Raw genomic sequence first — 16,135 nt, forward strand, 5'->3', positions numbered from 1 at the left:
AGAAAGGCTACACTGAAAGTTGAGCAATGGTGTACTATTTATCTTTATCCTTTAGAGGATGGGAGAAAATCCCCAACATCCTCGCCGTGTCTGTCTAGTCTCTTCTTTTATGTAAATGTTTCATGTTTCCGTCACTTGAGTATGTCCGGTTTGAACAAAGTTCTTTAGGTTTGTGCCAAAATATGCCAGAACAAATGGGGACAACACACAGTGATAGTGTGAATATTCAAAGCAATCCCTAAATGCTTCTGTGTTTAAATTTCACACAACCTCTAAATTCATCTTGCAGACACACGCAGCTCATTATCAGCCCAACTGTGCAGGTACGATAAAGGCAAATCTCTTGCAGATATCAGTGACACTGGGACTAAATTCACTTCCTTTCATAACAGCCAGCACCAACCGAATCAGACTTATGCTTGTTTGGATTTAAAAGGAAAAGGATAAGGAATAAACGGCTGCAGTTGCCAAAGTGTGATTATGGTGGCAAAAACATAACCTAAGAATATAACTCGGAATACAGTCAGCCCTCCTGTGTGATAACAGCAGGGGAAGATATTAAAAACCATGTCAGAGCTAAAGACGGACTTACCACAACAACCTTGGCCCGGAAACCCATGACGTCCCTCCAGGCGTAGCAGAGAGTGTGCGGCAGGTAGAGGACAAAGTAGATGAGGCCGCCACACGCCGCTGCTAAGTTGGCCTTAGAGAAGAAGACGCTAATGAAGAAGCACTGAGTGATGGTGGCCAGGCAGAACACCAGCAGGAAGACAAAGATCACTGAGGGGTCGCTGTATTGCAGCACTTTGCCGTACTGTGTCGGGAAGACAATAGAGAAACAGAAATGTGAATTTTATGTCCAAAAAGTTTGAGTTTCGGGAGAGGCGGCTTTCTTGCAGATAATGCATCATGGAAACGAAGAGATTTAGAAAATGTGATTATTAAAGCTGATTTTTAAAACCCAGTAGGCAGAGTGAAAGAGTTTTCAGAGGGGTTAAAATACTTGGTGTTATCAATAATTGTAATACACTTGAACATTTTCCCAGTTGCCTCATATTCTATTACATAATCTGAAAGTCACTGAATATGTCACTCTTTCACTCTGCCAGTTTGAAGGAGGACCCTTCTCTAATTTTGGTGAGCTACTCGTGAATCCATCCCCTCTCCCACATTTACACCGTGATGTCTTCTCCGAGCCTGATTCAAAGAGGCACTTGAACTGTTAGGATAATGGCGCTATTGTAATGGATGCAATTATGATTAAAAAACTTATAGAGGACACTGCAGCATGGAGCTGTATGAATGTTCATTATAGCAACTCCAAATTTGCAAAGACTAAATGAACTGAAGTACAACTGTGCTAGCGTCAAGTACAATTATCTAATTTTACTGGTTACCACAGGATTCTCTTCAGATTAACATCTTCATTATTTTAAACAAAACTCTCATTACTACATGAGACATGATAGCCAAAACCCTCCAAAAGTAGCGTTGGGTCCTCCTTGAATCATTGTTAAATCATTTTGTAATCACCTTCAGTACAAGGGCAAGGCTGAGAGCGCTGATGGCCAGTGGCAGCACACTGGACACTGCCCAGCTCAGCCAATAGATGGCAGGCCTCAGACCCATGATCCTCACGGTCTCCTTAAGCCTCGCCTCTTTCTCTGCGACGATGCCTTTGATGATCATGGCCACAGAGTAGATCCAGGCTAAAGTCAAGTATAAAGGGAGGGAGCGTGCCAGAGACCGGAGGAACCTGAGGGTTGGCACAGTCGGACCAGACAAGACAATGACCCTATTTACATCTGGTATTATCAATTCATCTGTATCTGCATACCTTATTTGGATGATGTGTCTAATTACTGACGTTTATCTTTACATTGATATGTATCAGCATTTCTGTTATCACGATCCTGCCAGCATTATGATTGGATCTCAATCCTTTGCCAAAGACAAGGTCATCTGCAGCTTTTGCTCGGCCTTTCTTGAAGTAGCCATAAAAGGCAAAATTCATTGACTTCTAAACTTGTTGGGTTGGTATTTTTTATTAAAGGGGGACCTATCATGCTTGTTTTCAGGTTCCTATTTGTATTTTGAGTTTCTACTAGAATTTTACATGCTTTACCGGTCAAAAACCTGTTTATTTTCCTCTACTGTCTCTGCTGGAACAACTGTATTCACACTTGGTCTGAAAAGATTAATTTTAGCGCCTGTCTCTTTAAGACCCCCTCCATCTGCTCTGATTGGTCAGTGTTTCCTGGTCTTTCGCATCTTGGCATCTCTCACTGTTATTGCAGCCACAGGAATGACTGTAGTGGAATATAGAGGCTCTTTCTATTGTGAAAAATCACAACACAACTACACATGTTCCAGTCGGAATATCATCCGAAATCAGGAAAAAATTAACAACAAAAGCAACCAAGACACTGGTTACCCTGATGTTAGCACGTAGCTACATGCAGCAGTGTACTTGCAGCTTGGGAATGACTGTGTACAGCATTCTTTTCTCCCATTATACATATCACCAATAGAAGCTTCTAAACACAACCACACATGCTCCAGCAAGAATATGATCCAAAACTGCGAAGAAATTTAGAATATCAGCAACCAAGATTACACATTTCCCTGACGTTAAAATGTGGCTACATGTAGCAGTGAAGGTGTCCACCTAATGTAAACACTTTTGTCATGAAAATACATTGGACACAGGGTATTCAGGATGGTCCAAGGCCTGAGGAATATGCTCACAGGAATTACTTTAACATATGTTTACCTCATTATTTGAAACTTTAACCACATTTAATATAATCATCAGATATTGTAACAATGTATATATGTGACAGAAAGTAAGGAAAAGCATAGTAGGTCTCCTGTAAGCTGATATTAACTGATCAATTAGGCATTTGGGGGCAAAAAAAAAACAAAAAAACAACCTGTACAGAAAACTTTCATAAACTTGCTCTGCTTTGGTTTTTGCTACTCCTGAGGGAAACATCAGGCTTCTTTAGCTGCTAAATCCTTCATTATATCCACCAGCTAGTTGAGAACTTCCTACTCACTGCTGTGTGGTGCTTATAAGGTAGCGTACAACAGGTTTTTAGAGCTTTCTTGTTGTAAACAACTTCCTGCTGCTGCAGACACTGCTGATGAGAGCGGTGAGACTGAACCTTGCAGTAAAGCTGTGGGCCATAAACCCAAATAATGAGCTGAAAGATGCTTAAATGCTTTGCAGAGCTGAGAGACGGGTGATAATTCTATGTGGGCTCATCATTATGAGCAAGCCTTTTTTACATGCACATGGTCACTTGATTCATTGTTATGATAAAAATATTGATTATAACTGCTTTAAGAGTGTGGCCCGACTGTGCCGACTGCATTTACACCTGGCTGAGATCCTATCACGCTGCAATCAATAAGCATTCTGATTGCAATGCGCTCTGCATGCATTTACACCTTCATTATCACGCTTTTTTTCCTTCTTTCTTTACCAGAGGAGATATTCAGATACAGATTTCTAGTACAGGGAAGTGTATCAGCAATACAGACTTCTCATTGCAATGGTGATAAAACAGGCACTTGTATGTGCCAGATTGTCAAACGTTCTCAAAATGCAAGTTTAATACAGGCATGACCGATTGTCAGTGGTGGAAGAAACACTCAACGCAACACAATAACAGTAAATGTGGTAATTTCACAATATAAATTTACAAGTACAAGTTCTGCTTTTAAAACTTCACTTCAATGCAAGTATGGAAGCACAATCAGCAAAATGTCCCCAAGTTATCAGGAGTAATAATAAGGAATGCTGCTTACATGCTTAATATACTTATAATATAACATATATATATATAACATTTTATCGTACACTATAACTAACTATTGCTGTCAAATGAAAGTTGAACTCTAAAATGTTTTACAGTGGAAATAACAAGTAGCATGGTATCAAAGTTTTTGAGTAAAGTACAAGCACTTTAAAGTGGACTTTAGCACCAAGGTAAATGCAATCTTCCTCTATTTCACATCTCTGGATCAATAATTTCTAATTTTATTAATTTATTTTCATCCTGTGTGCATGAGTGATTGATGAGATGTCAATAGCCGTCTACCAACTGTGACGGTGGTCTCTGACGCTCTCATTTGCATTCCTTTCTCAGTGCTCAGTGTTGTCGTGCATAACAAATTAATCAAATTTTAATGACCGAGTGCATGACATGACAAAGCATTTGGAAGGTGGTCTCATGGCGTCAAAACAAGGACATACTGTTTGGGAGAGGAAACGTGTATTGATCATCATTGATCGGTGTTAGTTTTCATAGAAAGGAAAAAAAAACCCCACCTTGATTCAGCTGGTCAGAGACTGGAGCCAAGTGAGGGGAGCAGTGCAAATATATCAGTCCAGATGCCAAATAATAAATGCATTAGCTCCTCCATAATGGAAGAGAAAACAAGTGTAAAATGACAGAGGACTCAGGTGCAGATGACAAAACTGGTTGTTGTCACACCTAATCCAGATACAGCCTTATGATAATTACCATTTGATTTGCTATTATTATTAATGTGCTGAAAATGGCTGTGAAATTATCATTTAGAATGGGCCTGTGATCTGAATACACATCGTGTTTGCGGCTGCTCCTCCAAGGCACTCAACTAACTCAATTTATTGTTATTAATGTTTACAAATTGTTGATAGCTTGCAAACACATTAGGCTGATGGGAAATTACATTTCACCCAGCTGTTCAAATATCAGTTTTTATTTACCAGCCGCATTTCCCCAATTAAACTGCAAAAATTGATTAGGCTGATCTAAAATAACCATCCTTTCTTTTATTTCATTACCGACGCCTACAAAACAAGGAGTCGTTGAAGGATGTGCTCGATCTAAAGGAGAGCAGTAATAATGCTGCTACATCATATGTCACCTACGGCACAAAGGGTCTCCATTTTGTGATAACTGCGCTCTGTGCATCTTTCCCCATCAATCCTTAAGCAGGATCGTTCCGACAGATAAGCAAGTCCATTACATCCCCCCAAATCATTGATTCAACAGAGGGATCTGTCTATTAACAACTAAAAAACACATTCACAACCCTTTAAGATATTTCCTGTATGCAGACATTTTCTCAATAAGAAAAACACACACACACACACACACACACACACATGCACCTCTATTCTGGGAGTAACACCAACTCCGTTCTGCATTTTGTTCCAAAGTTTTTCCCTGTGATTGATGATGTTAGACCCATTAGATGATTGTACTTGCAGTGCATTATACATCATGAGCGTGATGATGCTGAGATAAGCTTTGGTTGTCTTCAGTATTGTTCTTTCATGCTGTTCCAACCTCTCCTATGTACATTATGCATGAGCTCAAAGGCCGGGGAAAATTCCGAGATAATAAATCTAAACACGGTGCTTTGACGAGTCGTCTCAATTTACTTCTGAGGGGTTAAGTTTTGTGTTAGTCAGCACAGGGAAAAAACAAGCCTTATATTAATCATGTTTGGCTGAATTTTGTCTCACATAACCCAATTTATCTTACTATTTCATTCAAATCAGAGCTGTGTGTAATAAAAAATATGAACTCCAGGGCTGCAAAAGGTAGTTTAGTCCGCACACCAGAGCTCCTCTCTGAACTCGAGGTCTTTGGTTAAACCACTATTCCTCCCACTTACGGTTATTACCCTGCAAATTCCATTTGACATAATGTAACATAGTGCACAATGTCCCAGTGGCCAAATATAATACATTTTCATTGCAACCATGGAAATATACAGTACCAATCATTCATCTCTCAAATTACATAACAGAGGCATTCCTTACATATGAGGCACAGAAGCAGAGGTGATGCAATTACAGGAAATATAGGGCCAATGCTGCTGCCGTGATTTTAATTTGACTAAATTGCAGTTTTGGTTGCATGCTCAATTACTAAGACCGAGGAGGAATCATTTGGATTTGGAGAATCACTGATAATGATTTGATTCTGAGATCATTAATATGTAATGATTGAGAACAACAGAAATACCAAAACACAAAGCACAAAACAATTCTCTGAAGTGTACGACTTGTGAGAGCAGCAGATCATGTGGCTGACTGCTTTTGATAAGATGCTTGTTTTCTTGGTTCTTTTGCATTTGATGAGCTGTACTGTAATCTTTATCATGTTTATTAATTTGGTTTTGGCTGAAATTAAAGGTAGAGCTATCTCTTAAATGAAGATGCAGCCACACTGATGACATGAAACAACTTTAATGCAATACAAGTAGCTGCAATTTTTCATGCATGTTCAAGATGTCACTGAAAAGTAGTTACATGTATCATATTCATACTGTGTGCTTTGTGTTTTGATACTTTCCATTGAGCGACTCTTTTCTACTGACCTTAACCATGATACTTATGAGCGCACAGGGAACTGCGAGCAGGACAATGTTCTCTGTGAACCTTGCGCCCCAAAGAGCGCCGTTTTGAATGCCAACAGCACGCAGCACTTCCTTGAGCCGGAGTTCCTTCTCCAGCACAAGGCCTTTGATGGTCATGCACACGGTGTACATGAAGGCCAATACCAGGAACATGGGGAGGATGCCTCCGATACTCTGGATGAAGCTGGTTATGAAAGAAAGCAGTCAAAAACATCAAAAGTGTTCACTGACAAAGGGAGCGAGTGTATATAGGCGAGGCTGTCTTTGTTATGGAGTACATATTGCCAGATGAGTGTTAGTGTGCTTTCAGCCAGCTGCACATCCCCAATGAGTACATATTGTATGTATACACTCTATATAGATGCTAGGTACTCAGCCAACAAGTGCCTTGTGACTTATTGTACAATGAAAAGGGATGTGCATCATGAAGACCTAATCAAAATGTGGCACACTGAATAAGACATTGTGGTAGCAAAAGAACTCTGTGTGGATTGCCTGGATTTTCACTGTTTAATCCAACACCTGTTGGGAGAGTTTGCTAAATGAGCGCACCTCTCTTCGTCTTATGATTGTACAAAAACACAGGAATAACTACACTGATAGTTGGTGACATCTGGAGCTGAAAAGATGCATCAGTTAGTCCATCAACAGAAAACTGAACTGCAACTATTTCGGTAACTTTTAATTAAATTCAAGTTATCCTTCAAGCCTCATTCAAAGCTTTAATTTTCTTTGTCTTATGCTGGCCTTAGACTTAACTTTTCAAGAGATGGCACAAATTTCAAATGTCAGAATAACGTTTGGTGTAAGGTGGTCAAAACTCCCACTGTCTTCTAAAAAAAGTGCAGCTAACAAATGGGGGCAGGTAGAAAGATAAGGTAACAAAATCTTAAGTGTAAAGTTTGTACACAAATGCAGTTTCTCTCTATATATAGGACACCTTTTATCTTGTGTTTCTAGAGTTATAGGTTTTTGCGGACACGTAAGGCATTGTTAATATATCACGTTTCTAAAAGAGAGTTTGGTGTAATACTTTCCATGAGGAGCAGGATGGGAAAGAACCTCAAAAGGAATCTAGTTTAAGTCTCAATTGTGATCCTGAAAGAAGCCCAGTCTTTGCAAAATCTTGGAGTGTGTGACTAAAAACTCAAACTGTCTTTAGATGTGAGCTGGTGTCAGACATAAGTCTTTTCAAAGTCTTCTAATGCATGGTAGGCATTATGTGATAATAAAATGAAGATCTTTGGCTTTTGGACTGTGGGTCAAACAAAAGTGGCAACGTGCCGACATCACCTCGAGCTTTGGGAGAGCGTTATGAGCATTTTTCAAATTTTTACGACATTTGAAAGACACAAGAACAACTGATAAAGATATTGTCCTCAATGATACCTAACAAAAGCAGAATCAGCTTTTTACATACATGCTTAATTTTAAAGGTTGCCTTTTTGCGATCTCAATTTGTACTTGTTCTGGTTGAGTAAAAGGAAATGGAAACTATTTTGCAGATACTGAAAGTGTTATCAGCATGAGGGACAATCAGGACGATCTGTTGTATTCATGGACTCAATGCCACTGAGGCATTTTTATTTTCACACTGAGCTAACCTTCATAAACCCGGTGCATCAGCTCAATCAAACCATTTAGTGCTGCACTTCATGCCAGAGATGATGTATGATTTGATGCCGTTACAACACAATAAGGCGATATTAAACTGGCTTCATAATGCCACCAAAATGCCATGTCAATATCTTCTCCTCTGCCAATATAACAAAGTGCTTCCTTTGCTTTATTAGACAGCAAAGGAGAGATATCAAATAGATTTTGACAAAGTAAAGATTTCAAATATCACTTATGCTTGCACTCTATAAATACTGGTGATATAATGCAAACAAAGCACTGCTCAGCATTGAAGTACAGACGAAGTGGATACGCACTTATTGGCAGAATGACCCTCTTTGACTCTAGTTAACAAAACAATTGATCAAAGCACACTTCCAGCACGTTTTCCTAAAATTAATTTCTACTTTAAATCTGTGCAAGTTATTTTTAAAAGTCTTTTTGAATCCCTGCCAAGTGAGAACAGTTCACTCACACATCTATTTTCTCTAATTGCTAGTTAGTCCCGTGCTTTTTATCAGGAGGTGATCTTAAATCTTTCCAATTCTTTCCAAAAAGTTTCTTCCAAACAAGTTTTTTAATTACTTAATTGCAACAGATTTCACTGAAGTTAAGAACTTAAATTTGCACCAAGTTAACAGGAAGCACACACAGCGTTTTAACAAGGACATTTATTTTTAAGTTTCAGTCTGTGCAAAATAATGTTTAGAATGAAGTCTGTCACTAAATCAACTGATGATGAAAGTATTGGACAGTCTTGCAAACACATCAAAGAGATTAAGTTAGTTCCACTGAGACCTGAGAGGAAGTTCAGTTATATGAGAACTTGAACGAGAGAGAGATGGGCTTGTTTTTCGAGGACACTTCCCCTGCCCTCGTGGGGTGGATCACTTTCAAACGAGGCCTTGATAAGCAGCAACAAAGGATCGGTTGACACAGAGTTTCTAAAAGTTCAGACCCAGAGCGACTACAAACCAATATCTGTTACAAGATTACATAAATAAAACTGCCTCTTTGAGCCTGGAAATTCAAACCTGAGGAGCTTGAAATCAATACACGTCGACAAATAAAGCTAACTCATACATTAGCACCTTTTCTGGGGAGGTAAGCAGCCACAAGTAGCAAAGGCATCAGGTTGAATACTAATTCTGGTATTATCTGCTCCTGATTCCACCCTAACGTCTCTGTAACAGCTGACAGCCTGCGTGAGTTAACTCCTTCTGTGACTTCTAGCACTGGAGGGGGAGAGATCAGTCATGCACACCGTGTCTGACACTGACAACCTTGCCACCAGATGCTCTTGAATTATACATTTGCTGATCGATCAAGGGTGCTTAAGTAATAGAACTCCCGGCAGGTCTGTGTTATGGGGCTCCAGTTACATTGGCAGCCTGACCTAAATTTAGGGAAGCTAGAAGACTGATTTCTCAGTAAATCGAGAGATAGTAGAGCACAGCCTCCCCAGAGGTTGGCATAAAAAAGCTTCCCATCTCATTTTGAGCAAATATACCGTTGAGTTCCTTGGCTGGAAATGAGCGATTCATTGAAGGGAACAGACTTTATTATTCAATGCGGATTATCTCATTGCTGGTACAAATTATTGCTTAAGGAAAAATGTGCATGCGGTTATAGCATAAAGGGTACTTAGGAACTCATATGTCATGTTTTGTCTTGTTTTTTCTCTGTAGCAGCAAGAACACATCAATAAAACAAGGTATAATTCCATGAACCAACTGTGGAGGAAAGTTTTGAGGAACAGTAAGAGTTTAAAGTTTATTATACAATTTTAAAATTCATATCTCAGCCTTACATTTAGGGGGAAAATGATAAAAGAAATGAACCACTGATAGTGATGCACTGCTTTCATTAGTCCTTGCTGAATACTTTGTGAAAAATTCTATAAATATTAATATCCGGATATTAAGAAATTTAAAGCATTATTTGTTCAGAGTTATATCAAATTGGGGTTAAGTTTGAAATTAAAGCACACAAAAAAGTTTTGTCTTATGCCGGGTTCACACTAGACGCAGAGGGGGGAGTTTATTTTTACATTAAACACAAATGCACCAGAAGTGTAAGTGCTTGGATGGCAAGAATACGGCGGCATTAGACCTCAAGCTGATGCTACACAGTGGTGCAAGTATCCTAAGATTCCTAAAACCCAGAAATAAGTTAGCATTTTAGCACTTCAGGTCCCTTTGTCTCAAAGTCAATGGATTTTTGAATCAGCTTTTGGTTAGATGCTTGAAATAAAGTATAAGAGGCTTTCACCTTTTGTTCTATGACAAAGTGCGTTAAATACCCTAGTCCTAAGTTTTGAAGCTGTTACATGTTTTACAAAAGACGGGTGCTAACAAGTGACTAAATGATACTACAGAGCGTCATCACGCCGAACACAGCTTTACAGGCTTGTTGTGGCAGCAACACTCAAGTCATGTGACAGTAGTGTAGTTTGTTTATAGCCTAACCTTTAAATTCTGGAAACTGCATTTTTCCTTCAGAAATCATGAAAGTTCATTCGTGAAGATTACCGTGCTGAACAAAACATTTCACAATTAGGGCCGTACCCAACTCAGAATAATGTCAGCTGAATCAGAATTGGTGATTTAATACAAATATTTAACAATGCGGTTTTGTTTTTCCATAATAAACAAACTAAAGGTGCTTAACACTAGATATCAAACAAAAGCCAGAGACGGTGTTGTATTAAGTAACTGCGAGTTGTAAATTCACCACTTGAAGCAGAGGAGAGGAAATGATGATCAGGTCACAAAGGATCAAATGAATGAATAAACAAACTCATTAATGCACAGCTCTTTTTGCGCACTAATCAACATGTTGATTGGTTCCACACATTCAGTCTTTGCATTGTGACCATTTAGCATCCGTTTAGCATCTGTTAAATGCATCGGAGCATCCTGGTATTAATATTGGTAAAATAAATCAATACACAGTTTCTTTTTCCAACTATTCTCCTATGTAAGCATGAATAAAAAAAAAATATTGTGAGAGCTACATGTACAGTGTGAGGCCTTTTCAGCCATGGCTACAAAGAGGTCTTTCAACCTGTGAGGAGTCATGCAGGGAATGGTTTCTGATGTTATTACTACAGCATGTCACTTTTACACACTGAGCAGAAGCACTATGAACATTAAAATGGAACATCAACGGCTGATTTAGCTTGTTATGAGCCTCAGATGTCCCAAATATGCTCAACTATTTCACCCACTCTATGAACTAACAGCGCACACATTAAATAATTAGCCACTGTAGATGGACAAAAGCACATTTCCTCTCACATCCTTGAGCTGAATAGTCCTCATGTCCACTGCGGCTCTATCTTATGTATTGCTGAAAGCAGCCTTAGATCTCACATCAAGCCCATGTGAATGTGAAAGACCTATTGATGGGGAGCACAGCCTCGGTGTCCAAACAAGAGATGCCTCTGATTCAGCGGCGTGCGATGGCGCAGAGGCTGCTGATAAAGAACCAGTTTATGTGCTATCGGGCCCTGCAAGGGTCAAGCTTTATCCTTCACCATCATCTCAGGCCTGCGCATACTGTGAATATGAAGACAGTGGGAGCTAATATAGTCTGGTTATCTAAAGGTCTGAAATGCCAACAGGGTCAGCTGTGGCCCAGATTGCTGGTCGTACATCGGGGGCATTACAGTGGAAAACAGTGAGGAGGAAATGAGGAACAAATATTATTTCAAAGGCAGGTCTGATGTTAGGAGTGCTGATGAGTGCTGAGATCAGTGCAGATTATGCTGCCTTGCTGGTTGAAGTTTATCAGTGAAGTAGAAAAACTGTTTTCGTGAGATTGAAAGAAACGGAAAAAAGATAAAAATAAAGTGATGATACGGTCTTCACACAGAAACTAATTGTGTAGTTGGCAACAGTTTCCTGAGCGCCGGTCAAAATATTTTCTGTTGTGTGAATTGTACATGATGTGCTCAAACTATCAATTAAATTACTGCCATTTCCCTCCAATTTAAAAAAAAAATGAATGAACATCAGCTGCATTTAGCTAAAAATCATATTTGCAAGCAATACAGACAATGCATGAGCAAGAGAAAAAGCAGTCTGTTATTGGTTATTGCTCATATATAAGCAGCGCTGGCTGTGGCGAAGGCTTTGCTGCCTGTGTCGTACTAGTAGCCCTCTGATATTTGATAGTAGTGCAGATGCTGTGCATTACAGAGATGCCATTATACATTTTTTGGCGGGCTGAAAATGCAGTCTGGAAGAATGTGTATCTCACTATAACTTTTGCTGGGAAAATAAAAACTTCTCTTTATTCACCAAAGTTATTAGGCATGATCTGGAGTTTAGACAAAATAAAAAAAATATTTGTAGATTATAGAGAGGTAGGCTTGTCCCGATAACAGAATTTCAGTAGTTGATACCAATACCTGTGAATTTCCACGATTCTCAATACTCATTCGATACCACGGGCTGGATTTTTTTGGGCCCAGTCTAAGCTCTAGCACTTGTAGAAGCCATTGTTTCTAGCAAAAACGATGGGGAACAGGCGTTCTTCTTCGGTGCTCGTCCTCGGCGCAGACTGACGCGTGTATACTGCTGCTGTCAGTTCCGACAGGAATCGACACGACCCACTGAGGGCAAAGTTGTATCCGGTACTTATGGTACTGAAAAAAAAAAAAAAAAAGGTACCGACGTATTTTTTGCGTGTTGGCATCGAATTGGTATTGAAGTATCAGTTCTCATGACAAGCCTATAGCGGGGGTTAGAATCTGCAGGTCAGCCTGGTAGTACAAGTACCTTAATTGCTTTGTGTTGTAGAAAAGTGCCATGTAATTGCAATGCATTATTATCATGATGATTATTATCATTTACCCTTTATGGAAGGGAAATTCCAAATCATTTACACAATATCTAAAGGTCTGCCACACATCAAATTGGCAGTTTATTAGTTAAGGTAATGTTAAGCCTATGACAAGACAGTGTGGGTTTTCAATAGGCTGTGTTCTCTGTTATAATTCAATGAGCTGAACTCAACATGTTAATAACATGCCAACAGCTAATAGTGTTTGCCACTTGAGCAAATAAAGGAGTAGTGTGTAGGATTTAGCGGCTTCTAGCCATGAGGATTGCAGATTGCAACCAGCTGAAACGTCTACCATGTGCCAAGCATCAATTCCCAGTTTGGATTCCTTTAGTGTTCATTGTTCGGTAGGTTTTCTTCGGGAGCCAGACTATCCACAGAGGTCTCTTTCTCTCCAAAACAAACAGACCTGGTTATTAAAATCATTAAAAAAAAATTGCTGTTTTTCAGATGCTGTTTGGCATGATGCAGAAATGCTGCCAACTATGGTGGCTGACAGAAAAATTAAAAACACAAACGGCCCCGTCTAGAGCCAGTATTTGGTTGCAGTGGACGAGGACCCACTCCCTGTGCAGATATAAATGGCTCGTTGTAAGGTAATGAAAAGAAGGTTCTTGTTTTCAGGTGATTATACACTAACAACCACTAACCATTTCTGCCAACACACCCCCCTAAATCCTACACACTGGACCTTTACTAACATTATGGAGGAACATTCTCCACCTTTTTTTTTTTTTTCCCAAGCATGTCTTTCCAGTCAGCTATTTGTTGAGGAACCTAGCAGGATTTGACTTACACCACTATGGCTTCTTGTTATTTGACACTGACCTCTTTTTCATATAATTTAGCTTTGACATAACTTAATTCTTTGCTATTTACAGGGTTCCTACACATTTGGAATTTCAAAAATCCATACTTTTCCATACCCTAATTTCCAGACTTCTCATCGTTTTTTTTTGTTTGTTTTTTTTCTCTCCAGACAATATGCGACATCTGAGTAAATATATCAGTGTATCATATTTCACATCATATTTAATTATTCTTAATAGGCAATTGTAGCCAAGTGTCTACAGTGGCATGCAAATAAAAACTCAGGTAAGTTCAATGTCTGGGCTGAGGCAAAAAGGTTGGGACTCTGGGTGCAAGCGATGCAGTAATGAGACGTCTGTGTTTTTTCCTTTCATGAGGCTCAGAATCGCCTTCTCCCCCATGCTGGCAATGTCAAATGATTTCACACAAAGCTTGCATCTAGCTCTGTGTGTGAATTGGGAATCTTTGGCCAACCAGTATTTATATACGGTATTGTCAAGCCATCCATCCAAAAACTTGCATCTACCCATTGTGAACCACGTGAAACTCGTCTTCTTGTCAAAGGTGCAGTGTTGGAGTGAAACTTGATACCTGGGGGGCTGGAGGAGGGTCATGGGACAGCGGACTGGACCTACCACTTGTCAATCAGGTAAAAGGGGCGGTATGTTTTCTGAGACGTTTGCTCTCACACAAACTGTGCTTGGCCCAGCATAAAACACGATCCGGATTGATTAAATTATTTTTGGAAATACCTAATTTTCTATTTTAGAAAACAGTATTTTAGAACAGTGGTAACAGTCTGGAAATAATAAATATTTTTCCATACTTTATTTTTCATTTTCCATACTTTTTAATACCTGGTAATTGATCAAATTTATTTCCATACTTTTCCATACTTATGTAGGAACCCTGTATTTATATATAATAAAAGTGCATATTTTTGATAAATCTTGAAGCATTTTATTAAATGCAATTCAACATCTACAACTGTGTGCAAGAATGTGTTAGCAGACATGCTAAATATCTTCCGGCGGCAGAAAATAAAACTCGTACACCCTGTGGCCCACAGGGTATTGTCTTTCCATTGATCTTATATACATCTGTAATATTCATCTCGAAATTCCCAGCTGGAGTTTTTTCAGTATAGCATCTCTTAAAGTAACAAAATATTCTTTTCCAAACTGAAACACAGTTCGAGCAGACTGAAAACATGTTCATTTGAATGCACAATGTTCTTTCCTTCCTTTACGCTGGCGACAGTACACAAATTGAGATGAAAATAATTACCGCCAAGGTTCTTCCCCATCATGCCCCTCTCTGTGTTGCAGCGCATCTTCCCTTTGTGTGATTTCACTCTCAATTATTTATGAATGAAATAGCAGTTTTCAAGTGTTAATAATTTATAGAAATGCCCAAATGGCTAGGCAGGCGAAAGAGTAAATGGTGGAGGGACCCGGGGTATTGCAGTGCTTTATGGCTCCAATTTATCTTCTGTAATTATTAATCCTTTGTGTTAGGAAGATGAAACAGAGGCAATGGGACTGGCATTAGCAAATAAGCTGTACCATGACTGTCTAATTTCAGATCATTATCACAACAATAAGCTGCAAATGGCGACGCAAAGAAATCAATGCTTTTTATTTGAAAACGTATCAGTGATGCTCCATATTCAGCACGCCTCTGAAGGTGCCGTGCATTACTGGGAAGTGGAGAAATCTGGTGCTAGGTTGGTTGTTATTATACTGGAATGATTGGGTACAGAAAAAACTGGACAAAAATGCAGCAGCTGGCATGTCAGTCTTCTTCCTAATGCAGTGTGTCTTCTTGCTAATATACAGAGGAGATGATTTTATGCTTCAGTTAATTCAAACTGCCATAATTCTTCTCAGATGAACTTCTCCACTGGGCACAATATTTAGTTCAACATCCCTCCAATTAGTACTTCTAAAACTATCCAATTGCCTGACATGCCAAACCAAGTGCACCCACTTAGGCTGTTAAAACAAATATGAAATATGTGTCTTAGTCCAGGTTTACTAAAGCAGCTACGAAATAAAGTGCAAAGCAGTGAAGCTGCATTTAATCTTAAAGCCACAATGTGAATATAAATCAGAGGGAAATCACTTTATAAAGCACCAATACAAACACCGGATGATGAAAGCCACATCAATAAAGCCATTACTTTGAATATGGCTTTCATAAACTGATGTATCCTGTGTTTCCAAGACAAACATGTGGTACAGAATAAGGCATCATTACTCAAAACATATAGACATTAACAGCCCAAATACATCTTAAATGTGAAGTCATAAATTCCATGCTTTGGCTTCTTTAAATATGATAATCCAAACACCCTCTGACGGTTGCTTTACAGTAAATTCTGTGCTATCCAAAGCACGTCATATTTTAAAATTAGATCCCTAATCTCTGGCACTGC

General features: G+C 39.1%; 1 protein-coding gene across 4 annotated transcripts in view; it reads right to left on the reverse strand.

Moving 5' to 3' along the window:
• Positions 1–16,135, reverse strand: part of LOC125883941 (phospholipid-transporting ATPase ABCA1-like) — a 255,956-nt gene that overhangs the window by 143,291 nt on the left and 96,530 nt on the right. For 3 of the 4 annotated variants that reach the window (XM_049568607.1, XM_049568608.1, XM_049568605.1), the window contains 2 exons: positions 1,534–1,756; positions 593–814 (listed from right to left, as the gene is read on the reverse strand). In XM_049568607.1, the coding sequence (XP_049424564.1) occupies positions 593–814; positions 1,534–1,756 (445 nt within the window). Of the gene's footprint in view, positions 1–592; positions 815–1,533; positions 1,757–6,384; positions 6,608–16,135 lie in introns of all 4 variants that reach the window. The other variant, XM_049568606.1, reaches the window with a different exon arrangement.

Source organism: Epinephelus fuscoguttatus, linkage group LG23 (assembly GCF_011397635.1).
Source record: "Epinephelus fuscoguttatus linkage group LG23, E.fuscoguttatus.final_Chr_v1".
NCBI lineage: Eukaryota > Metazoa > Chordata > Actinopteri > Perciformes > Serranidae > Epinephelus > Epinephelus fuscoguttatus.